General features: G+C 38.6%; 1 protein-coding gene across 1 annotated transcript in view; it reads right to left on the minus strand.

Moving 5' to 3' along the window:
* Positions 1-347: 347 nt before the first annotated feature.
* The window catches only part of LOC124155248 (orexin/Hypocretin receptor type 1-like), a 105,314-nt gene continuing 79,640 nt past the window's right edge, over positions 348-26,021 (minus strand). The window contains exons 4-7 of the mRNA XM_046528967.1: positions 20,339-20,700; positions 14,340-14,757; positions 5,448-5,603; positions 348-629 (exon numbers count right to left, since the gene is read on the minus strand). Of these exons, the coding sequence (XP_046384923.1) occupies positions 348-629; positions 5,448-5,603; positions 14,340-14,757; positions 20,339-20,700 (1,218 nt within the window). The remainder of the gene's footprint in view (positions 630-5,447; positions 5,604-14,339; positions 14,758-20,338; positions 20,701-26,021) is intronic.

A 26,021-nucleotide genomic window follows, 5' to 3' on the forward strand; every position in this document is an offset into this window, starting at 1 on the left:
TCTGAAAAGTACGGCAACACCTCTTTCAGATGCCATCCTGACTGAATTTCACCCTGGTAGCAGAGCGTGGTGGTGTGACGTATAGAACGTATGAGACGTACGTCCTCACTTATTCACAAGAATGGGAGAACTCGCAAGAATGGATGAACTCGCACTCGAGTGCGAGAGCATGCGTGAATAGGTGAACTCACTCGAATGGGCTGATTCTCGCGAGTAAGACGACTCTCCGTTGACCTGACTTCACCTTAAAGTTCTCGCGAGACGTCAGTGTATATCGCTCTCTCGTCTCGTGATGAGAGTTCTGCCGCGCTTGCCTTCCCTTCTCCTTGTCTCCTTCTTCCTCTCCTTTACGCCGAGCAGAGATCCTCGGGTGGGCTGAGCCTCGTCGAAGTCGTGGACTGCGAAGCAAGCCTCATCCGCCTGCAGCCTCCCTGGGAGCTGCGGGTCGCCGAGGGCAGGTCCTCGTCCGCGTATCCCCGGAATGAGGGCGGCTCCTCGCACGAGCGACGCTCCGCCGACCGCTTGGTCAGATAGCAGAGGCGGTGCACGTCGTGGTGGCTGCCGCAGCTCGAGCCGCCCCCGTCGCTCCCACCAGCTATACTTCCTCCTCCGCCTCCTCGTCCACCCACCTACATGTTTGCACGCAAAAAAGAGAAAAAATTAGACTACATATTTTGAAAAAGAGCGGGGGCCTCAAAACTTTCCAGTCCACAAAGAAAAAGGCTTCGATGTTTTCGTTTCCTAATCAATAGAAAATGATTTGCAAAATTTGGTCAATATTGTGTTCTAAGGGGCACATAACTGGTTGCATTTGGATTGAATGACCCTACCATGCATACGTATTTACTTACTCTTACATGTGATAAAGTTTTTATTTTCAAGATAAAAACCTCAGTCACGGAATTAAACAGCTATTAACAGTGATGACGATTTCGCTAATGAGTTGAACCTCACAATTCTAGATCTTACGTTTACTTCAGTTTAATGAATAAAAGAGTGAACATAAAATAATTTAAACATGCGGGGTTGCACAGTGTAGACACCATCAAATTCATCACCTCTAATTGGTCCTGTCAATCTTATTTTTCATGAAATTCAATTCTGTCATTCCTCTTCATTATCCTTCTTTAGACCCCTCTAAATGGATATTGCGATTAAGTTAAGCCCCATATGAAGCCAAGTCAGTCATTTGCAATGGGATAGTCTTATCTCTTAAGTACGGTAACGGCTGACTTACCTAGCTATGTTTAATCCGTAGCCGTGCAGAAATGTAATCTTCTCTATAACTTCAATAAAGTACCTTTGAATATGGAATTAAAATGGAAACATCTACCAACCTTTAGAAAAATTATCTAATTATACCTTAGAAGTTGTATATTAAGTTCAACATCAATAGAGAACCCAAGTCTGATCCGGTTGAGGTAGGGATTGAGAATTGAACCACATTCAAAAGTTTTGGTACCTTTCTTTAGAGAAATTAAAATTAAAAATAACATATTTGAGAGATTATACGAGTAAGGGAGGCAAAAGGATGTAAACTTTCCGTGGACGCCCGTTCTAGCTTTCATCTCCGCAGACTTTCATCATTTATTGACAACAACAAAATATTTTTTTGGTTTGATCTGTACTACCTAGCTGAGTCTGGAAATCGCAGGTTTGTTGCTTGTTTATTTTTTAGATATGATTTCAAGTAACGAGATTATTTTTCGTTGAAATAAACTATAACATGCAGTAAGTGAAAACAGTTTTTACTTGAGGAGAATGGCGTATTTAATGCAATCATAATTTTTTTAACAAGTCAGAATTAAGTTAAGTAAACATTGTTGGCGACGATTTTTAGGGAAAATGGTTTTAAAGGAAGCGAGTCCTGTTTTTCTAATTAAATATAAAACTCAATCCTTACAGTAAGCGGGAACAATTGCGGAAAAAATCTCGGTCCAGGAACACTTTCCATGAAATTAAGACGATTTATGTGACTTTAATTGCGCTTAAATTTACATCTTCAATTTTGAATATGATATTTCTGATCTTTCACAAATATCTCCACGTTTCATTATTCCAATATTTTACTGGCTATGCAAAAGGTTGCATGTCCCCTAACCCATATTCCTTTTTGGATGATAAAAGAAAACATGAAATTGTAAAACGCATTTTATTTTTAGCTGACATTTTGCTCAGTTGTTTTCAGAGCAGACGACGGAGGAGTAGAAATCTTAGAAAATGTAGTCATAGTGACTTCAAAGTTCCTCGTTTTCAGTTTTAAGAGCCTTTAACCCTTTCCTCGCTCTTCTTCACTTGGCAAATTCTCATTTTTTCACAATGGTTCCTCCCTTCAATGTACCCCTTGCCCCAGCCTTCCTACCCGTCCTCAATAAACTATTCCATTTTCTCTATGACACTCCTTGCATTTTCTGTATCTCTCGCACGAGGTCCAACATGACCTCGTTAGTCCGTCTCGGTAACCCAGCAACCTGTCCCATCCGCTTTGTTCTTCACCACACCCGTAATTCAAACGCCCCCCAGCCTACAAACATTCCCTTTGATAAATTACCATAGCAGAGACTACACTGCTCTTTCGTAGGGATTACTACATTTTTTAAATCAATTTTTCTTTCTTTCCACCGTCTCATTCAATAGCTGAATTGAACCTCTATGAAAATGTTTTCTGGCAGCGATCGTTACCTAAAAAAATTAAAACGCAGAAACTATTGCTGGTCCTCCCTTCTCGGCACAGTATAGAATTTGGGCATCGATATAATTTAGTTAAAAGATACAGTGTCCGGCGTGATACGGTGGAAATCTTTAATATTCAGCTTAGTAAAACCACTTGTCTGTTTCCACACACTTTTATTTAAACCGACCATGGTTTCGGCAACTGGTGCCATTATCAAGATATAATAATGACACCAGTTGCCGAAGCCATGGTCGGTTTAAATAAAAGTGTGTGGAAACAGACAAGTGGTTTTACTAAGCTGAATAATTTAGTTACCTAAAAATGAAGCTGATAAAAAGTTTTTTTAAGTAAAACATAAAGTCAAAAAATGTTATTTATCATTACGCCCATTAATAATGCTAGTTTATAACAAACTTCATACTTAACAAATGGTAAAAGTAGTGGAGTGAAATGATCTTGTTGCCAAAGCACTACTCAAGCCTGCCCACCTATGTAAAACTTGGAAATAAATAATTCATAGCTCAGCTGATCCTTTGAATACAGTAGATCCTGCGAAGAGGGAGATATCAAGAGAGAAATACTGCAGGGCATACTTCTATCGAGAACATTCTAGCCTCTCCTCTCCGGCCTTCGCGATAATTATAGCCGGAGGTGACTTGCTTTTCGCGACCGCTTTTACTATCTATGCTAAGCGCCTCCTAATTAAATTCTCACGTAGACGCAAAACAAAGAAGAGAATCAGGGCTTAACTTCTATTCAAACAGGGCAAGCCCTTGCGCGGGACGGAGTCGCAAGGACTGTCTGTGGCTCCCGGTGTTTCTCTCTGGGATTAAACGAAATGATACCCTGCTAAAAACAAAATGCCCTTTCTTACATAAGCTCTCACACACTAGTTCGCTTGTTTACGTCATTTTTAGAATGCTTTTCCAGACTTAAAATAAATCAGCAACAAAAATGAATTCTTCAGTTAAATCTCCATTCATGCACGAAAGTTAAATTTTTACAGGCTTCATACCGATGGTAGAGGAAAGGAAATAAGAGATAAATAGTTTTGGGCAATTTTAACGCGAATCAATTGGTCGTATCTAGCACACTAATTAGCACACTAGTTAGTAACTAGCGCACTAATTAGCACAAATAAGAAGTCATTACCTGAATCTATTACCTATGAAAACAAAGGTGAATGACATTTGCAAATTAAACGACGTGAAATTCAATTCAATTAATTTTGCGCGAATTATCCTTCCCTCTAATTAAGCCAGAGCAATGTGAAGTATGCGTGGGTACGTACATAAATGCTGCGTTCATAGTGTTCTCCTTTGATTTACAACTCAAGGCATTCCAATTTCTGCAACTGACAACTGGAAAAGGATTCTTTACACTGCATTAATGTCCGGGAAATTTTATTTCCCACCACAGTTTTATTCCGAAAATCTAAGATCTGGATTCACTATAGCATTCCACAACAGACTCAGGTATTACTGAACATTAGAGTTGCTGAGGCCAACGTAAGATCTAAAATTTTTAATCGCGTCTTCGATCTAAATTATCCAAATAGCACATGTATATTAAATTAGCAACACTTAAATTGTCTCCTTTGATACGTCGATTAATTCCCTGTAATGAAAAGAAAATTCTATTTAATATTTGTATATTTTTATCCTTTTTTCAGGAGTAAATTTTTAATTCTCGCAGTTAGACGAGAATTGTTCTTAAGGGAGCCATTAAAATCCTGAATGTTTGAGTCCATTATCTCAAATGTAACGAAATGAATGTGGTGAAGGGACTACATTTCAGTTCTTGTTTCATAGACAAAAAACGCAAAGGAGGCCATGAAGTTACGAGATGTTGCCGCATTACTCCTCCGTGGATATAGTGGGGATTTTGAAGTGAATATGGGGACAAAAGAGGATTGCATTATGCAATTCCACTTTTCTGAGGAGGTCATTGTCGTCATTAGCACTTGTAAAATAAAGGGATAATTCAGGAGCAAGCCTTTGCTCACATTTTTGTTGAAGGGAAATGAAGTTCAAAATTATATTGCATGACGATAAATTATTGATACCATAATAATATCATTAGCCTTATGCCGTAATGGTAAAATTACCTAGTTGCTAAGTTAGAAAAATACATTACAGGATGACGCAAAGGCTAAAATTAGTTTGTATTATTCGACACTCGGTGAAAAATTGACACGTTTGAATTGAAAGAAATATGCTGTTTTATCCTACATCACCGCTGATAACACGGTGATGTAGGGAAATCTTTCGCACGAATGTAAAAACAAAATTTTGCATTAAAAACACATAAAGTTTATTTGCATCAAAGTAACTGTGATAAATTTAAGTATACCGAGATTGGCAGCGGTGAAAAATTCATTCAAGAAAGAAAAAAAAATATTTTTTTTTCTCTATGGAATTTTCACAAAAAACCTGTGGTTGCTGCCTGGTACTCCGCGCTTTTGCAAAGTAAAAAAATATGTATTGAGCATAATTATAGAAGGTAGACGGGATGCAAAGCGAATTAAAAATATAAATATTGATTTTTTGTAAATAACGACACAACTTAAAAAAAGGGTTCAAAAATCACGAGTTTATGTCAAGAGGAAATATTAAATAATGTTGCGTGTGATATTTACAAAGTTTCAATAAAATTAATCAGCCTTAACTGCAAGGTTGCATCAAGTGAATTTCCAAACAAAGGAAGACTTACTTATTGCTGCTGTGGCCGCAAAAAGGGCTCACAGACTGATCTTAAAGAGAGTGAGACTTACCTTAGCACGAGCATCGCTTCCGCTGGCGGCGGAGTGGGCGGAGGCTGACCCGGGGTCTCCGGCGTGGGGTGGCGCGCGAGGGCCGCCGCCGTCCTCCCACATGACGCGGCCCACCGCTCCCCCGCCCCCGTCGCCCCCCCTGCCCGGCAAGCGGACCTGTAGGACGGGGACAGCGCCGGGAACGGAAACAAAGAGAAAAAGCAGGGCGCGGGGGTGGGCGGGAAGGGTTGGGGGATGGAAACGGAGGGGGAGGAGGGATGAACGGAGGTCGAAAGGGACCACAGGGGAGGTAGACGAGAGACGAGGAAATGTAGTGGAGAATAGGGCAGGGGAAGAAAGTTTGATGGTTGTTTTTTATGTAAGGTGTGTATATTGATATGAAATTAGGCGTTTGAAGCATGCGAAGTGAAGGGTGAGACAATGAGTTTTTCATTTTTTTCAATGGGAAGTTTTCAAGGGCATATGGAATGAACGTGGTATTTTTGATACGGTTAATCAGCAAAATTTGGGAGTTTTGATAATGGAGGAGGAATAAACAAGGGGGAATATTTTCAAGTGGAAGCATTGAAATAAAAAAAAACAAGGGCGATAACATTGTGATTGGCGAGGATAGTATGAGCGATGAGAAAGATTAAAATTTAGGATGTTTAAGACCACGAAGAAGAGATATAAGCGGATTTATTTAAAAGGGAGTGATAGGGAATTTGAAAATATTAATGTGATTGAGTGTGGGTGTGTTTGCCAATAGAGAGGGGGGCGATTTAAGGAAGGATAAAAATTCGGGAGAATTATTGTTTTGAGATGGGTTACATAAAATGTGGAGTGATGTAAAAGGTTTTCGGATGGATTTGAAAGATTAATGAGATGTGAGTGCGAGAGAAGAAGATGTTATGCAGGAAGGAATGGTGGGGAGGGATGAGAGAAATAAAACATACAATAACATTATTAAAACAGACAAAGAGTGTATTTCGCGTAGACACGGAAATGAAACGGGGTGGAAAGACCGATGGGTAAAGGGCGAGGGTAGGGGAAACGTCAATCAAAAAATTTTGGCGCGCAAAAAGGATGGGGATGAATTAAAAAGAACGCAGCGGTAACAAGAGAGAGAGAGGAAAACATTTAGACGCAAAGAAAGAGTGAGAGAAGGCAAGAGATGAAAGAAAAGTAACGTTGGAGCCATTAAACGGGAGAACGCGAGATTATAATGTGGGTGGGTTTGTGCGCGAAGACAGAAGAGACACGAGCGTAGGGGGAATTCGCGAGGTAGGGGGGCAAAAGAAAGAGATTCAACAAAGCGGAGGAGGAAAACGGCCGCAGACGAAAAAGAGATTGCGGGGAGAAATGAGAGAACGCCGGAGTGCGAAACAAATTGAAAAAAAAAGAAGCACGAACACACGCATTTCGTAAGAGGGAGAGAGAAAGAAAAAAAACAAACGCGAGTGAGGGCAGCGTGGAGTGAAAATTAGAAGTGTAACGAGAGGAAGATTTATAAACATTTTTTCACCAAATCGAGAACAAAAGAAACGCGGTTGCGGAGGAGGAGGTCGTCGAGATGGTTTGTTTGTTTGTTTTATGCCATTGTTACGAGAGGAAGAAGTTTGTTAATTTTTTTGGTTTGTGCGTGTTTGAGAGTACGATGGCGATGATGGTGTGACGTTGTTTGGGGTCGTTTAAAGACAGGGAGAGAATTAGGCCAGGAGAAGAAGAAGGTAGGTGGTGTCGTGTATGTGAATGGAGGGTCGTCGTATCGGAGGGAGTACATATATTGGGTGCGAACGAAGTTTAATTGGATGCGTGCGTAGATGAAGCGAGAGGAGGCGGCGTTCAGGGGAAGAGAGACAGGGAGTTTGGGAAAGTCCAAGTGTGTGTGTGTGAGTTGGAGCGTGGGTGTATTTTTACGCGAGGGGAAGATAGAGGGGTGAATTACGGAAGGAGCGGAAGTTTTCGGAGGAAAGATTTGTTGAGAAAGAGAGTGAATAAGGGTCGGAAGCGAATGGTGGTTGTTCGGGAGGAGAAAGATGTGGGAGGGGGGAGTTATATCGGAGTATTATAGGGTTTTGGTCGGAGGAGAAGTGGGGTTTTGGTGTTTGGGGTTGGTGAGGGGCAGGTGGTGCGGGTGGAAATATCACAAAAAACGGAGGCCCTTTTGAAGTGGCGTGGTTGGGTCTTAATTGCTTTCGCGGAAATTCAAATGGAAAACACATCTCTGCGTGCATTTGGACAAAAGTAATGGAACACTTTGGAGGCATTCCTATGCCATATTTGTGGCAGCGTGGTTTCCTCTTTATGAAAACCTCGAATTATAAAAAAAGCATTGAAACCTGGATAATTCTAACTTTAAGAACCCTCAACTATGAATACAAAAATTAAAATCATTGAGTGTTCTCAAGAAAATATAAGTAGGTGAGGAGCCATATGAGACTACAAAAAGGCTCTGGATTTCTATTAATTCCCAGGAACTTCATAATTTTTCTTAAAATGAATAATTTCTAAGTTAATTATGAAAAACAAGAATTTAATCTTATGTTGTTTAGACCTAAGATACCGCACACCGAGAAACAGGATATGGATTATCCAAATTGTAATGGAATAAAGGGACCACTCAAGCATAATTTATTAATTAACGGTTAATTAAAATTTTTATGGCACATTATCATGTGGAAAAGGCAAAAATTGGCCCTTACAAAGCCAGGGAGAAGCTTGGTATTAATTTTATCCTAATTTGTACATTTAAGCAACATATGTTGCACTGACTCACTCCCTGTGTACCAATTTTTTCCGTAGTGACGAAAGAAAGGACCAAAAAACATCCAACGGATGATTAGGTTAAGCCGTTCAGCATGAAATTGGCGAAAGAGTGACTGAGGAAGGTTGGATGGGAGAAAATTTAACACAAAATTAGGCTACTTTCTTTAAGACAAGCGAGAAAATGAACTTCAATGCCATTTATCCCCGTTTCTTTAATGACCTAGAATGAAGGAGAACCATGTCAACCGCAGTGGCTCAGGGTGTTTCGGCATCCGAAAAGTTTTACAATTAGTCGCGACAAAAAATGGTGCCGTGAGTTAAAGTGGGAAAACTCATTAAGTCGCTTGAAAACTTAAGGAAATTATTATTTTTATGAACTGAGACCCAGGGATAAAGATTGCATCAAATTTATTCCGGCCTATTTAACCCTATTTCTTAAAACAGAACCTGTTCTCAGAATCAAGATTCGTGGATTTGTAACTATGGTCACGAATTATAAAATATCCGTAAAATGAGATCGAAATATTGGTTAACTGTTTAATTTATGGAAAATGCCATTCTGAGAGGTAACCTTAAAATATATACGGAGAATCGAAACTGTAATTTATAAAAGGTAACTGGCTTAGAGTATTAAAATATATTTTAACGATTATTTATTTGCAGGATTGATTCCTGTTTCAAAACGTTAAGCCTTTCCTGGCAGTACAAAATTTTAAGAATATTAATTAAAGTTATCAATACGGAATTCAGTTATTTATCGCAGTACATGGAGGTAAAAGTCAAAGTAAATTTTAATGGAACAACATTCTGCGTGAAAATACTATTGTCGACAATTTTTTACGCTGGAATAAATATAATTGTTTTCTATAAACATAAGTTTCCTTAAAGGAGGGGTAGGAAACTTTCTCGCATGCTTGGCCATAATGATCATCTTAGTATGGCTATGGAGAGAGTATGACATGTGGTACCACGATCAACTTTTATAATAAATTGTGGTCATATGTACTCTCGACAAATACCTCTGGTATGAACTTTGTGATAGTACTTATTTTGAAAAATTACAACCATTTTTGCACGAGTCGCATGAATTGGTTGACACCCCCAAAACGATTGTTAACAGTCTCTAAGTGGTAAAGTTTTAACGCATCTGAAATACATTTATAGTATGAGCGAAATTCCAAAAGATTTAAATTCCAATAAAAAGGAAATTTCCTATTTCAATCTGAAATCCTGATGATGCCGCGATAGAGCAAATTTACTACAGTAGAATAAAAGAAGCCGTATTTTCGTACTATGCGTTATGTACTCGAGAAAAAATCTTCAAATATGTCAAATACTCTTTATCTAAAAATCTTATTGGTATAATAATATCTAAAGTGTCTTATGATATACACTTGGATATTACTTTTCCTTAACCTTAACCTAAACCTTATGCGACGACAAACACTGTTAATCAGTTGGAAACGTGAAACCTTCCTTACCATAAAAGTATCTGACGAGAATTATCTGGCAAATGAAATAAGGCGTACAAAGAGTAAGGAGAGAACTTCTTGCCTACGTGACTGGGATTTCCACATGCCGCCTTTAATAGCGTACCGTATCTTTATGAATTTGACATAAAATCTCGGAAATTGGAGACTATATAAATAATTACCTTATTTATACAAAATTTAAATTGTTTAATACTTTGAAATCTGTAGAAATTACATCTTGTTATCCGTTCACTTGTGCGAATAGCACGATAAAAACGAAATCAATGGCATACTATTTCTCTAATTTCCTTAGATGTTAACGGATAGAGTGTGGCGTAACTAACCAAACGAAATACACACTGAAATGGAGGCCTTTATTTTAAATGATGAATTAGTACAAAATGGTGGGCTAATATCTCTGATGAATTTTCAAATCGCCGTCAACGGTCGCATTAAATTTTTTTTACATATACTATATGATGTTTACTAAGGTTGTTATTTCAAGACCCAATTTCTCTGAGAATTAGTCATCAGCAATTGGAAAGGAAATTAGTTAGGTATATCGAAACACTATCTCCCGTAAGTTCTCAGAAATATGTATCACGTTTGATGGGCGAGTTGTACTATGAATGAAGCTAGATTTCATAAATTCATCTGGCTCACAATGAATAAAAAATTATTTGCTTATTATTAAAATATTTTCAAGAGTAAGCTGTCTTCTAGTTTTCAATAGATTAAACTTTAAAATATCTCCTTCTCTCCATTTCGCCAGATCTCCGATTTAGTATGGAAATTCTGTTGCTTGTATTTTGTATGCTAATAATATAATACTTCCACGATGAATGAGCATAAAATTTCACCGTAAGAGTTAATTATTTAGGAATCCAGGCCAAAACATTGATGCAATGAGTGAAACAGACATTTTGGACATATTTTCAAGTGAAAGTGTCTTATTTTTCTTCAAGTGTTCTTCAAGAATTATTATAATACATTTTTATCTCGTATTTATCTTACGAGATGTAGTAAGTAGTAAGTGAATGAACTTAAAGAGAGAAAAGAGAGGAGGAGGAGGAGAAAGACTATTCGCCTTTGTTTGAGCAAATGAATCCAGCCTACAAGTCACATCCACGATGCTAAATATGAGGCTTTCACCGCGAGAGTTCATTAATTCGTCCCATGGGTTTGAGCGCCGCTGCTTGGAACATGTTCCCCTCTGCCAAGACAATAAGGAGTTTCCGCCTTACGTGACTTCTTGAACGAATCGCATCGCTTAAGGTGGGGCGAAAATAGAATGGCGAAAATCCTCCAAGACTGTTATATGATAATCTGACTTCGTGGCATTTTAAGCCGCGCACCATTCTTCATTAATCAACTTCATACTCTCACGCCAACGGTAATTTCAACCCCTTAATCAACTCGGAAATGAACTTCGTGCCGTTCCGTACACGTGATATATGGCGATCCATCTTCGGCAATCACTCTTTCGCGAGAAGATCTTTTGGGCGCATTAATTATGCAGCCTTTGGATCACATCAATAAGCGTAATAGTATCGACAACTTCACGAGAAATAAATCGCAATATTCGATATTAGGTGGTACAACAAGATTCAGTTGGAAATCAGGATCTTCAATAATTTTATAGTACACGCTCCCAATATGAAATATTCCTGCATAATATTTCAAATAGCTTTGGGACAGAAAATGTGTCATTCGCCCATGACACTACATTAGAGATCGAGATACCATATCTTATATTCTATTGAAATGAATTCTCAATAACAATAGAAGGGGGCATGCCTATTTACTTTTTAAAATTTAATCATCGCATTCATGATTAAAAACGATACAATAGAATGTTTGTAAAGAATTGTTTCAGACATATTTTAGGATATTTAAGTAGTTATAGTTACTCCTACCTCAGACTAAATTATTGGGGAAAAATAGTATGGGAATTAGTGATGGATTCCGATAAAAATGACTTTTTACACTCATTGATAAAGATGATTTAAAATAGTTTAATTTATGAACATGCGAGGATATCACCATTTTAGTTAACGGATAATGATTAATTGAGCATTTAATTCTAGGAACGTGAGCTCAATGGCCTCACAGGTACATGTTAAAATTCAAAATTACTCCAATGGCCATAATAAATAAACAAAAATTTATGGTAATGACTGTGTTGTAGACAACGAGTTGATTTTCAGGAACGATTTCGATTCTGCGGCAGGGGCTCGACACAGATCCCTGCCCATAAATCCTTAGCACACTTACATGCAACCCGATACGGATCGATACTTTGCATGGGCATGCGGACACTGCTAAATCTACCTGGTTTATAGTCTTTCATCGTATACGTGAGCAGATATGGCCCTTTATACACTTTACCATTGAAGTTGTTGGTCTAAACATCAATCCGGGACGCTGACGCCCTAGTGTTTAAAATTTCAACTGACGAGCCCATTCATGACATGATTGTCTTCTACTCCTTTTGGATTGCATATGAGCAGGTCACTGGACTCATGGGGTGTTAGACCCTAACGACCCAGAGCAAACTCCTCATGAAAAAGCTTCGATACTGGTACCAATATTTGGCCTTAGCAACGTATCTACTGTTTACATTCTCGAAGTTTGGACACAAATACTCTCAACCTCAGCAAGAGGACAAACTCATCCACACGCACGAAAGAGTTCAACTTCTGGTAAAATCAGCTCAACAGCACCGCAATACAAAGGAAATTTTTTTTAATATAATGATATGCAATAGCCAACTCCACCCTTAGTTTTTGACCTTTAAATTTATGTCCACAAGTCCGAAAACAGCACTATTCGACTTTTACAACGGAATTTTGATAAAATTTCACAATCAAACGTGCACAAACATCCATACCCAGGATAATGATAACTTACTCTGGCGGGACTCGAACCCGCGACCATTGGTTTGGTAGGCGAGGACTCAGTACTCAGTAAATATCGACGACTCAGTATTATCATCAATGTAATCAGCAGCTCAGTCCCATTTTCTAGCGTAAAACCAGGGTCGGTGAATACTAAATTAAGTGTGGAATTTTCGAGTAGTGTCATAATAATCAACTCTCATTTTAAAGTGTTAGTTCGCACAAAAAAGATTGAAATTTAGTCTCAATTTAAGTCAAGTAAAAGTCAAAATAGGGTGTCAAATTAAAATTGAACGATAAACAACGATTTTTCAATGAATACAAAATAATTACTGACTTTATTAGCTTTGATAACTTACCGCCAGAAAAGGAACTGGAAAATGAATGAAAATCACACGAAAGTCAATATGGAATATATATAATATGGAATAATATGGCATCAAATGTAGGGGTTTTTATCAACCAGGCTGAAGGGGTTCCGGGGCCGTTACAAGGTTACCGAATTCAAATCTCCTAACCAAGGGAAAGTTCCACGAAACATTCCGCGTCAGCCATCTGTCAGTCGACGGCGCGGCGATTATTATGGTGAAATATTAAAGACAGATGTAATATGTTAAAGCCCATGTAAAAGCCGAATAGTGCTGTTTTCGGATTTGTGGAAATAAATAAATAAATTTAAAGGTAAAAAATAAGGGTAGAGTTAACTATTGCATATCATTATGAAAAAAGTCATGAAAAATTTTCTCAGACGTTTGGGACATGACTATTCCCTGCTTTCCATCACCTACTCATTTAAAACAATGCAAGGAATATTTGATCACGGTGTAATACATTCGGGTGAAATCGCAAATGAAAAATAAACTTTCTTCATTTAATCCCACGATTTTAAAGTGGAGGCGTGGAGTAATTTTGCATTTCATCAGGCACACACTTATTCTACGGTAAAATGAACTGATGGTGCAACTTTATTCGGCAATATATGGATGAATAACATAATGAATTGAAGTAAGGAAAACCTTTTGTTATTTCCACTCCTTTAAATTGCGGATGTAACTCTCAACGCTTTTCGACGCATATCGTATTTATCAGATAAATTAATAATAATTAATTTTAAGTGAATAATTGATAGTAATAATTATAATTTGACTGTATGATGGTGATTCCATATTCTATTTATCCATTCTATCATCCATTCAAAAGCATAATTATCGTATTCATCCAAACGCATTGTAAGTAAAAGTATGAATCAGACAATCATTTTTCCAACCCTATTGAGCGATAACTCCAGTGATGTTTCCCGGGACGGGAAGTCTCATCCCTTATCCATCAACTGGAAGTCCGTTTCTCCGTCAGCGGAACCATCGCTGGTACCGTCTTTCAGCCTATTATAATGAACGGCCGATATCGGAACGAATACCAACTATTGTAACGCCACATTCGGCTTAAAATTGAATGAAATCTGCCAACGTGGACAAAGTGATGGAAAAAGGGATAGCCGAATGTGCATAAGATTCAGAAAATGATGGATTGAGCGATCACTTTTATGGTCCCTGAAAAGTTATTGCTGGAGCTTGAACTAAGAGGGACGAAAGAAATGATAGAAGAAATGACTCGGCTTAACTTTCTCAATTAAAAAGAGTGCAGAGCTATAAAAGTTTTATTTCCATCAATTTAACCGAGTAGTACCTGAGTTAAAGCGCATAATGGGGAGCATAGTTCGTAAGAAAAACCACCTTTTCATACGAGGGCGTACGTGACACGTTGGGGTAACTCACCTTGCGCTTTCCGCCCAAGGCGTTCTTGGCGCCTTCCGTCGTGGTGTCGGCTCCCCTCCTGCCCATCGGGAGACCGCGGCTCCGGTTGCGGGAGTTGAGGGATGCGCCGCCGCCGGTGCAGGGCGAGCGGAGCACGGCCTTGACGGTCCGCCGGAAGTTGTTGGTCATGAAGCAGTAGAGCACGGGGTTGATGGCGGAGTTGGCGTGGCCCAGGAGCAGCGTGAAGGGGAATGCCTTCATGATGAGTTCCTCGGAGGCGGATGGCGCGGCCGGCGCCTCGCCACCGTTCACCTCAGGCGGCGGATGTGGCCGCAGGTCCAGAAGCAGCGAGAGCACGTTGTAAGGAAGCCAGCACGCGGCGAACAGCAGGGCCAGCAGAAGGAGGATCCGAGCCGCACGCCGCCTCTCCCGCGCCACTCTGCACGCGAGCAATAATAGGAAAGAGCAGCAAAGGATGTCGAATCAGTATTTTGCACCGCAGAGGTTGACTGTATGTGAGGGGGTTAGAAGCTAAGGGGTGCAATTGATTTTTTTTCTAAACAAGGCACAGAATTTAATAGAAGAAATATGCAAAAACTCGGTGGTCAAGGAACATGAGTGGGTTTCTAATGATAAAAACATACCGTATTGTCCACAAATTTTATTATTACAGCATACAACACGTGCTTACATAACAACACAATTATCATAAGGTACTAGTACTTAATGATAACTGCGTGGCAATTATCATTCGATATGTTGTTCCACGGAATCTTTCCGGAAAAAGTTGAATGAGTTTCTGTTCTGTGCTGACGTCGAGTAGAAAATCAAATAAACTACTAAATATCTAGTTGAGCTCGTTTGTTTTCTTTACCTAATTTTTCTAACTCGCTCTGTTTAGTAAAAAAAATCACTTGCACTCTTTGGCATCTCACCCCCTCATGTAAGAAAATTTATGATGCAGCCATGGACGAATTGCCCGGAAAATGGAGCAAACTATTAAATCAGGAACTATATAATCTTCATGGTGACATTACGGTTTTGGTATTATTAAAAAGAAAGATATTGGATATATCATTTATTTTTTTCTGATGTAGTCGTGGACAACACTTTTTAATTGAAGAATTCCGATCCAGGTTTCAATGGTTAACATTCGCGATATCAAGGTAACCTTGCCAAAGTTGAGAATGACCGATGACGGCAATTGTAGAAACTTGAATCTTTATTTTTTATAGCTTAAAAGTGCGAATAGTATGGAAATATAAGGGTATTATTTATTTCATGGCAATTATAATAAATCAAGAGCCCTAGAAATGGTTTGAGGCCACTATCCTTTCTATTTTTATGCCAAAAATATTCTAATGCATTATTTTTTCATAGCACAACATTCAAAATCCGTTCCATACATTTCATCAAAGGCTTTCTTTAGCTGTCCTTCCAAGGATATTACCACACGATTTTGACGTCGTTGCATTAAGTGAGTTTACAAGCAACACTGGAGAATTCGCTAGCTGCCAGTTAACTCGCCCAGGGTAATCATATTTTGGTGGATGTCTGGACTTTATTTTGGATATTAATGGCTGAAATTTACCGTCACAGCTATCCAGACATCAATGAGTTACTAAGTTTACCGAATAAGACAATAGCAGAGGAATTATGGTATTCGTAGAGAATTTTAATGTTTACTGAAGAATACCGGCCACATGTCTCAATTCTGTATCAGTACATGACAATGGAGGATCAATAAGGATACATTAGATGACTATAAGTAGGGTTAGTGGTATTTCATAAATTATAAATATTCATGTGTGTGAATGTCAAAGGCTTTGATATTGATAACAATTAATAAAATCCTTATAAGTATCTCCAAAGAAAAACAAGCCCTTCTTTGAGCCATAAATATTCATTTTATGACAATCATATTCTCCCACTTCTCTTATTAATTCCTTCTCTACCAAAATTTTAAATGTCGTTGATATTTTGCACATAATATGCCTTTGGCTTTCGTTTATCTCTTCATTCAGCTTGTTCTCTACCGTTGCTCGCAAAATTCGCCTTTAAACGGCTCACAGCTCTCGGCATTTATCTGAGGTATCGAGTCAAAACCGATTTATAACACAAATACCTTCAGGGAGTTTATCTTGTTCTTTGAATGTAATTCAAATGGAACGTAGGATAAAGTTTTTGTGAATGAGGAGAATAAATACTCCCACGTTCTATGAGAATAATATTAAGGAAAGGCCAATGAATAAAAAACTGTTTTAAAGGGTATTCCAAATGAAGGGAGGCAAGGAACTACCAAACCTGCTGGGTCACTGCGTTTCATCTTCAGTTATCTTAGTTTTCGCAAAAACACGATATTGGGCCAGAAATTCTAATCATTAGGTGCGCAATTTTGTGAAAGAGCCTACAATTTTCCAGATTTAAAAAAAAAGAAAACTTGTGCGCATGACGGTGAATATATTATTCAATCCATGCTTTAATCTTTCCTCCTAACCCAATGGGAAACGTTGATTACAACCTAGCCGCAAGCTTTTCCGCTCCCATGAAGGAAACTTTCTATGAAACTCGGAATTAAGTAGGTTATTAAAAATAATGGGGAGAACTACAATGCTGTTGACTTAGTAAGGCTACGAACGCAATTTCGCACGGGCTGATTAAGAATGAAGAAAGTATGCAGCCCGACACCTATATCATGTGAAGAAGAAACAAGTTAAAGGGGGAAGTTTCCGCGACGTACGTTTCATGTGACGCAGCATACTTTCTTGATGGTATGAGATTCAATACCGCACGTGCTGGACTCAAACATCCCCTTTAAAGAAGCAGAGAGAAAAGTATCACGACTGTAAGATGAAAAAGGCTCCCTTATTTTTTCAGCGTTAAGTTTTTTGCTTTCTCGGCAAGCTGTACCAAGTAATTGTTAAGGAAAGTTAAAGTGCGTTGCTGGAAATAAAATCTCAGTATGAATGGAAAGGAAGAAGTTTTAAACAAAGAGCGAAGAGTTAATTATCAAAAAAGGCTAGGAGTTGCACCAAATATTTGATTATTCCGACAGTTGTCTTACAGCAAATTGCAACAGCTCTTCGATTTTTCTATTTTTGGAACATCAAAAATATCATTAAAAACCTCAGCAATGATGGTGGATAATCCAGTGGCACGCAGTTGGTTGGTATACTGAGGCCAGATCTTGACAAAATAAATAATAAGAAAATGAGTCCAAATCGTTTTAAGTTTTGATGGGTACCTTTAAAATCAATTGAATAACATTTATATATGAGTGAGGCATGCTAACTTAATCTTTTTAAATGAAAATTTTGCTAATGACATGCGTAGTTTATAATCACGTAAATAGGAAAGCCGATTGTGAGTTCTTATTTTACCCTGCAATGAATAAACGGAGAATATACTGAAAAAAAAAGATTTCTTCATAATTTTCTCAGGTATAAAATTATTTTATTTGGAACAAAAATCGATGCCGAAAAAAGTAAAATCTATATACCCTCGATATCCTGAAGACGATAGCGTTAGTTTTTAGCCATAATTTAGTTGAAGAAAGGACCAAATACGACCAATCGCGCGTGAGTGATCTCCTTGAAGGCTTTGGGGGATTTGAGGAGGAGCAGAGGCCACAAACACGGCGGGTGCGTTAGATGTGGATGACATGAGGTATGCCCTCGAGGAGACGGCGCGTCTTCTCAATGCTCAACCATGCGGAGGGAAGAAGGGGTTTAGGGCGTCTCCTCTCCCTGCCCAGGGGCCGTTGGGATTCAATGCTTCCGTAGGGGTGGCGCCTTAGCCTCCAGCGATTACGGAGCCCTCCTCAGAGTGGACGGGCGATTACGCAGAATGGGCGACAATTACACTTAGCCGTCACTCCGCCACTTAAAAAAAATATTAAAAGACAGAACTTGGCGAGAGTTTGTGAAGATTAAAACGGGGGCGTTAAACCTTTCTTGTAGCAAGGACTAGTTTGAAGAACTTAATTCACCTGAAATGGGGAAATAATTTGATATTAATGTTTAAAGCAAAAGATAGCACGTAGTTCCATAAAGTTCTGGACCAATACAGCCAAACCCTTGTTTCATCATTCATATCATAATAGGTATCTTGTGAATAATTCAGAAATGTTTAAAGTAAAAATAGCACCTAATTCCACGAATTACGTGACCGTTATAGCTAAAATCTTGCCATACATACTATACTAAATCTTCAGAATACTTATCCTGTGCTTCATTTACATGTTACCAAGAGAGCCGCCTCGCCGGACGTCTAGGAAACCAAAGTTACCTGACCAACATTTATGAAACTTATATCTTAAAAATATATTAGGCGCGGTTTGTGAGAGATTTGACAAACGGCTTTCAACCTAGTTACAATTAAAGCCATTTATAGTTCTAGGGAAAAACGAGTGCCAGTACACGGTGAATTACCCTTTCCAGTAAATAATTTCTTCACCTCTTTTTCCGTACATCCGCCCTGATTCCTATGATCCCACATGAAGGAATAGTTTTACTATTGCGATTTACACCCTTTGAATGAGGTTCAAAGCTAATTTCAGTGGCCAACCCCTGGAAACCAAGATTTGGTTATAAATTCTTGTGCGATATCTGGATTTTTGTTTGTATCTTTGAATGTTCATGTTAATAATCAGTTACACTATTTTGGGAATGACGACGTTACCAACAAAATAATTCAGGGAACAATTGATAATTATTAAATATTACACTCCTTTGATTATTTAGGTCCAAATATATTTCAATAATAAGTACTTTAAAGAAAAAGTGATTGTCATACAACCCTAACATCACAACTACTATCAAGTTAGCGATGATGTACATCGTGCTTTAATATAGTACTTCGAAATGTGGTTTAAAAGAAATATTTTTATGTATTTACATTGACGCGTAGTCACTTAATCCTTAATCATCTTGAATCCAGTGATATTCCCCTGTTTATACCCACAAGTAAATTCAAAGGATATAAAAACGAATATCTATGCATAGACAAACATTTATTTTGCAATTGAAATGAAATAAAACTTTGATGAGCAATGGGATCGAGATCCTTGTGAATCAATCGGGGATACGCTCTGGAGCAGAGTAGCCCTCGGGGTAGGAATAGAGATGAAAAGGAAAGAATGGGAGATTTCCGCGCTGTCATGAGGACTACTATGCGATCAACCACTGGCAAACTCAGATTCATTGCTCCTAGATAAATGGAGATGATCCTTTTTTATCCATCCATCAAATTTGGGACATTATAAATTTGTACAGAATTTTTTATGTGGAATTCAGCTGGCCTTGACTGTTTTGGTAATTAATTGTGCTATTAGTGTATCAAGTTTTTTTTTCATTACGATTGTAATACTTTGGAAAAAGAGTTTACTCTATTACTGGGTTTTCATGCTGGGTGAAATTATTAATTAATAACAAAATAAAAATCCTTTTGAGATATGGAAATTATTCTTTTGAGAGAGTGATCCAGAGATTTTTTTTTAATTCAAGCGATTCAGGCGTTTGTGATTAGTGACACATTAAAATGAAAGGTAGTTGGAATTTTCCAAAATTATTCATTTAATGACTACTTTTAATTAGTATACACTATTATTGTGCACGTATTGAATAAATGTGGAAAAGTGCTAGCTACAGTAAGAGGCGCCTGTCGTCTTCCTTGCCTCATTTCCGTTCACATCCAAACTCAGCACTTCTTCCTTTTCATACCCACGTTCCTAACCACCCAACCCCCTGCAGCGTAAGGCAAGACTATGAATGGGACCTTTCCGCGCACCCGACCTTAGAGCGGAAATGCTGACGAGGAAGGCGGTGCACCTCGGTGGCTCCTTGGGGCAGTCGGCGTGTGTATACGACTGAATTAAGAACAAAGTATGATTGTCCCCGACATGAGTCCTTCCCTTTTTCTGCGCGATTTTCCCTATCAAATCCCGGGCGACGACGACGAGAGGGCTATGGCAACTTACACTACTATCTTTCGCGTCAGCCAGAGATTTTTTTTGGATTTACCTTGATGAGCAGGAGGCGGAGCTCTGGGTGCGGCCGGTGCCGTTCTGTCCGGCGTGGAAGAAGGGCGGGTGCCGTCCGGATGCGGCGGCGTTGGCGGCGGCGCAGAGGCTGCGGCCCATTAGTGCATAGGCGAGGATGACGACGGTCCCGGGCGCGGCGTACACGAGGATGAAGCAGAAGACGCCGTAGAGGCGTCGCTCGGAGCCCGAGGGCGGCCAGTCCTCCAGGCAGAAGGCGAAGTGGTGCGCGCGGGCCAACGGCGGTAAGTCGCCCTCGCCGCCCAGCACCACGCGGTCCGTGCGCCGCACCCACAGCAACGGCACGAAGATGGCCAGGGATACGCACCACAGCACCACGATCACCTGCGAGGAAAATACATTTTCAATCGATGTCGTTCAAGATGCGGGCAAAAAATATCGATATCGTTCAAGAAATGCCAAACTCTACCGTAAAAAAATTAGTATGTAAACGGAAATTTCTTTGAAAAATAAACTTATAAATATTCCAAAATTATTTTACCATGGAACCGTTTCAAAACTCAAATGTATTTTTTTCCCTTAAAACCAAAACATTCTCTATCATTCTATTTATTTATTTTTATTTATTTTATTCTCAAACCACCGAATACAGCTCATATTGGCCATTTTGCATCGGGGTATTCAACAAATTTAACAACTAAACGTACATGAACAACCATGACCTGGACAGGGGAAATCTACCCAGGCGGGGCTCGAACCCGCGACCTCTTCTCTGGCAGGCGTGGACGTTACCCCGCCGCCACCGAGGTCGGAAACGAGGTCGTCTTTCTAAAAAATTGACTTTTCACCGTAACAGTGTAAAAAGTCTATTATTTCAAGGGAAATGGACTTTCACAGAGTGATGGACTAAGTTCTCTGCATAATTAGTAGTGCTCTTCCATTCCAGCAGAATTCAAGAGTTTACTTTACTTTTAAGGCAATTGATCACATTTTCGAGGTAAATGAAAAATTTAAGCATCAGACTTGAGCGTTGAAAAAAAGCGGGTATAAATTAAATGGACTTAATGAAAAAACACATAATAATAATAAATTAAGAAGCAAAAGTCATTATTAGAAGGAAGTATATATAACGATAAAAGACTAGATAAACCTCGGAACAAATCTAAAGATAGTTTATATTTCGCTTGCAACAAAAATGAATGCTTAGGAAATTTTATAAGAACTGACTATATTAGCATTGGCTGTATTCATGCTGTCTTAATAATAATATTTCCTGTATTTACTTAACAGTTACTCTCTCACTGCCAATTATTCAGTAAATAATACTCTTAGACATCTAACCGCCTCATCAAAGTTCCAAATTATGGAAAGCTATTGAGGATTGAGATTGATTTTTCAAATGATTTGAAAGAAATTACCAAATTTCTTTGAATTTCAGATGTAACTTTTTTATTACTGTGAAAAATCATTTCAGGAAATTATGCTTAAATGATACAAAAATAATTTCCCTGTTATAGCCATAAGTGTAATTTCTATCTCTGGAAACACCATGAAAATTCGCCGCATATTTTGAAAGCAATAGGTGTGCGGGATAGGCGATAAAGCGTTTCCACCTGAGCCGTTAATCGAAGTTAAGCGCTGATACCCATTGAAACCTTATTTTTAGCGATCCCCCGAGCTTTTAAACACATGAAGCGCACATGATGATACGTCGGGAATAATCGAGAGGATGTGTAAAAGTTGGTTTACAAGCAAGGAAACTGGAAACTAACGATCAGCTATGCGAGCAGTCGAAGTTGGGATCATTTTTCAAGCGAAGACTCGTGATTTATACGGCTGCCTTTCGCAGACTCGTGGAAATATTGCTCTTTTGGGAGTTTCGTCCCGTGGGTCCACTTCTCTCGATACGGTTAGAATACCATTTACCCTTTCCTATGTACTATTAATAGACCAACCGCTGAAAGCTTTCAAATTTTCGAGCCAATGCGATAAATAAGAAAAAAAGCTTTCCAATGTGCCATTAACCACGGCTTAAATTTAGTATCCTTTCTAGAAACTTAATGGATAGAGAATTAAAAACAAAATATGGAAGCATGGTCTGAATTCGGTTCTTAAAATAAAATTGGTGAGGCCATAGCTATTTTTCACATGCTGGGTAAAAGGACAAGGTGTGAAAAATGCTCATTGAATATTCATAATTTTGGCCATGAAATTTTTGAAATTTCTGAACAGGGCATGTAAGATAAAGACCATAACAAACAATAGCGTAAAAGGTTACAAGAAAATATTATGGCTTTAAATGATTTTCTATCACACTGAGTATTTTTCGATTTGGGCTTCTAAAGCTATAGTTTCTGCAAATTAAATTTAAAAAATTGAAAATTTGCCTGCACTGTGCCGTATGCACTCGCTAAAATTTTCTTCGACTAAAATAAAAGCGGCTTAATTAGATTTTATCAATTCGATCTAAGGTATTCAGGTGCCTATTACATCGGCAAATACATAGTTAAGAAGTGATGGCTGAGAAATGCCTTTTTTATATTTACGACTTCTGTTCAGAAAATAGCGTGAGTTTGAGTTTATTTCGAAAAAAATACTTATTAGTCTACATTTATGTTGCTGTTTTCAAAATATTCCCCGTTAGTTACTATGCACTTGTGATAGTGATTCTTCCAAAACTCGAAACACTTCTCAAACTCGATCTTTGTGATAGCCTTTACCTCTGTGTCGATTTCTTTTAATATCATCTATGTATGTAGAACGGCGGCCCTTAAAGGTTCACTTTACCTTTGGATACAAGAAAGAATCAAAAGGAGCCAATTCTGGCGAATATGGAGGCAGGGTTACATCGTTACAGCATCGCTTTTAGCCGACAATTCACGAACAAGCAATGAAATTTGAGCCGAAAATAACCTATCTCATAAAAAGACGACTAACCTTTGTGAATGCCTCAGACAAAGTATACGATGAATGCAGCTGAAAGTTTTATCATACTTCAGGAGAATGTATACCGACTTAATAAGAAAAAAACTTTTGACAGTCGGACTCTCTAAACTCCAAACTCTCGAATTTTAAAAATTCCCGTTATACTATCTGAACACGCCTCGTATATTTAGAAATTACTCCAAAAAATTATTTGTCTGCAAATAATATTTGGTAAATATAACATGCTTGGAAACAATAGGAAAACAAAATAACGAATAATTTCCTGATGGTCAATTGTTATAAAAGAAAATTAGGACATAATGGGAAGAGGACTAGGAGTCGAAAACTCCCTGGATTCGCCGAACAGTTAATGCCAGCCTGCAACTACAAAGGATCCACTATAACGGGCTCATGGAAGTAGTTCCCTTCGGCGCCAAAGTCGGCGTTTCCCATGCAGTTATCGCCGAGCTTAAAAGATCCCGCCCGGAGACGACCCAACTGGAGTGGTTATTTACGCCGCGTCAGGCCACTTACTCTTCTCGACTCTCCTCTCTCCCGCGTCCCATTCACATGCAAATTCTCTCCCTTTCCAATTCTTTCACTCCAAACCACCCTGCCCATTCCCCACAATGCCCTGACCGCAAAGTTTTGATTCACTCTAATCCCTGACCCAAATCTTTCCCCACTCCATTTGTACATTTCACCTCGTCGCGATTTCTATGTGATGCTATCTTTTCTCCTAGCCTCTATCCTTGCGATGGAGTCAAAGGAATATTGTGAGGAAGGGAATATAGGGAGGATTTTTACGTTATGGGCTTCATCGAGTGGAGTGGTGAAGTTTAATCCGCCGACGAACGTAATTCGTCTCACGAAAATTTTGAAATATGCCCTTTTCACATTAATATTTCGACCTTCATCAAAATAATTGGGAATCCCAGGCTATGTATCAATATTCGTACGACGGCCGCAGCTAAGGCGGGATAAAGTGCTCGCCTGATTATACTAGGGTATCGTGTTCGAGTCCTACATGAGTGAAATATGATTTGATGCTTTCCCGGCGAATTGTTTTTTGAAGTGAAAACTTCTTAGGGCGCGTTGAGCACTTTTGTAGATGGGTAAAAGACATTGGACTCGTGACACCGTCACCGCTACTATATATACGTATAGAGCACTTTTGTAAATAGGTAAAAGACATTGGACTTGCGACACCGTCACCTTCATGTACGTAAAATTATGTACATTCTGTATATACACAGTATACTCGCTATATACACAGTACTTGTGGAGGGATACAAACCATTAGATCCGGATCACCGTCACGGTTACCGCCACTACATATAAGTATAATTCTATTACTACATATAATATATTCTACATTTACACACTACTTGTGGAGGGGTACAAACCATTAGACTCGTGTTCCAGTGTTCTATAACACTGTTGGGTTACGATTCATGAGATCATTAGAATACACTAGTTCGGCTATAAAGATATCTCAAAGAATTTAGCAATAAAAATAAATAATTTCAACTAAAATTCTAGAAGTAGGAAAACTCACCTAAAATAAATTATCTGAATAAATTAATTCATCTTTCAAAATATTTCTTCATCCAAATGATTTCTCTTCTAAGGAATTTGCACACTTAGCTAAACACGATGGACTAGGTTTAGATATGCCTCTAGCTACCCTACAGTTACTTCGTTGAATATTCTCTTAAGTTAATGAAGTAAACTTGCTTTTGAATGTACACAATTTTATGCAAAAAACGTGACATATGCGAGAAAAAATATGATAAGTACCGCATAAATAAGCCTAAAGTCGAGGAAAATTTTGGAAGATGATTTTTAAAAGAAAATAAAAAAAAACAAGTGATTTTTCCAAAATTAGCACCTGAGAATTGTACGTGACAATTTCTGTGAGAGTTCATAACACAGCGACCGCTTTAATTGAATATCGGAAATATTTTTAACCCGAAAATTATACTATAACAACATTTCATCCATTTCACAGCATTCTATTGGATTGTAAAACAACAAATATTTATGATTGTATAATTATAATATTAAGCATAGATATTGGGACTAAAATACTTAGTGAAAGGTTTCAATTTATTTTCACGTCTCATACAGTACTTGAAGGGCTCTGTACTTGGTAATCGTAATTGACATCGTCGTTATATATACTATCCTAATTTTTAATGCTATGAATTTGATATGAAGTGGAATTATTGATGGCTTGGCCACTTGATTTTATTATCGTTCAACAACACATCAAGCACAACAAGGTTTTTACTGAAGAAAACTACAAATTTATTACAGAACAAATGAAAACGCCATTTGATACCCAATAACCTAGAACAGGGGTCTCCAATTTACTAGGCCACGAGGGCCACATTCCAAGTTCCGAATCGCCCCGCGGGTCGGGTAGCAAATTTGCGGATTACTGAAGTATACAATATTCAATACTTGAAACGAGTGCGCGGGCCAGATGAAAGCTCTCCGCGGGCCGTATTTTGGAGACCCCTGACCTAGAAAATAAAACCCTTCACATCATTCTTCAATGATATACACTAAGGATGAGTTCCCCTTGAAATATATTTGACTCAACCGGGACAGGAACCCAAAAATTTCGATTACCGGTCTGGCGTTTTAATCTTTTCCACCAACGAGCCATCTTCTCAAAGCGAACTTCAGAATGGCTTTTACCAAACATGGCGTTGGTGTCAAATGTCCACTCTGTGGCACAAATGACGGAAGTCATGCTTACTCTGCCGTTTTCG

This window comes from Ischnura elegans, chromosome 3 (genome assembly GCF_921293095.1).
Source record: "Ischnura elegans chromosome 3, ioIscEleg1.1, whole genome shotgun sequence".
In the NCBI taxonomy this organism is placed as follows: domain Eukaryota; kingdom Metazoa; phylum Arthropoda; class Insecta; order Odonata; family Coenagrionidae; genus Ischnura; species Ischnura elegans.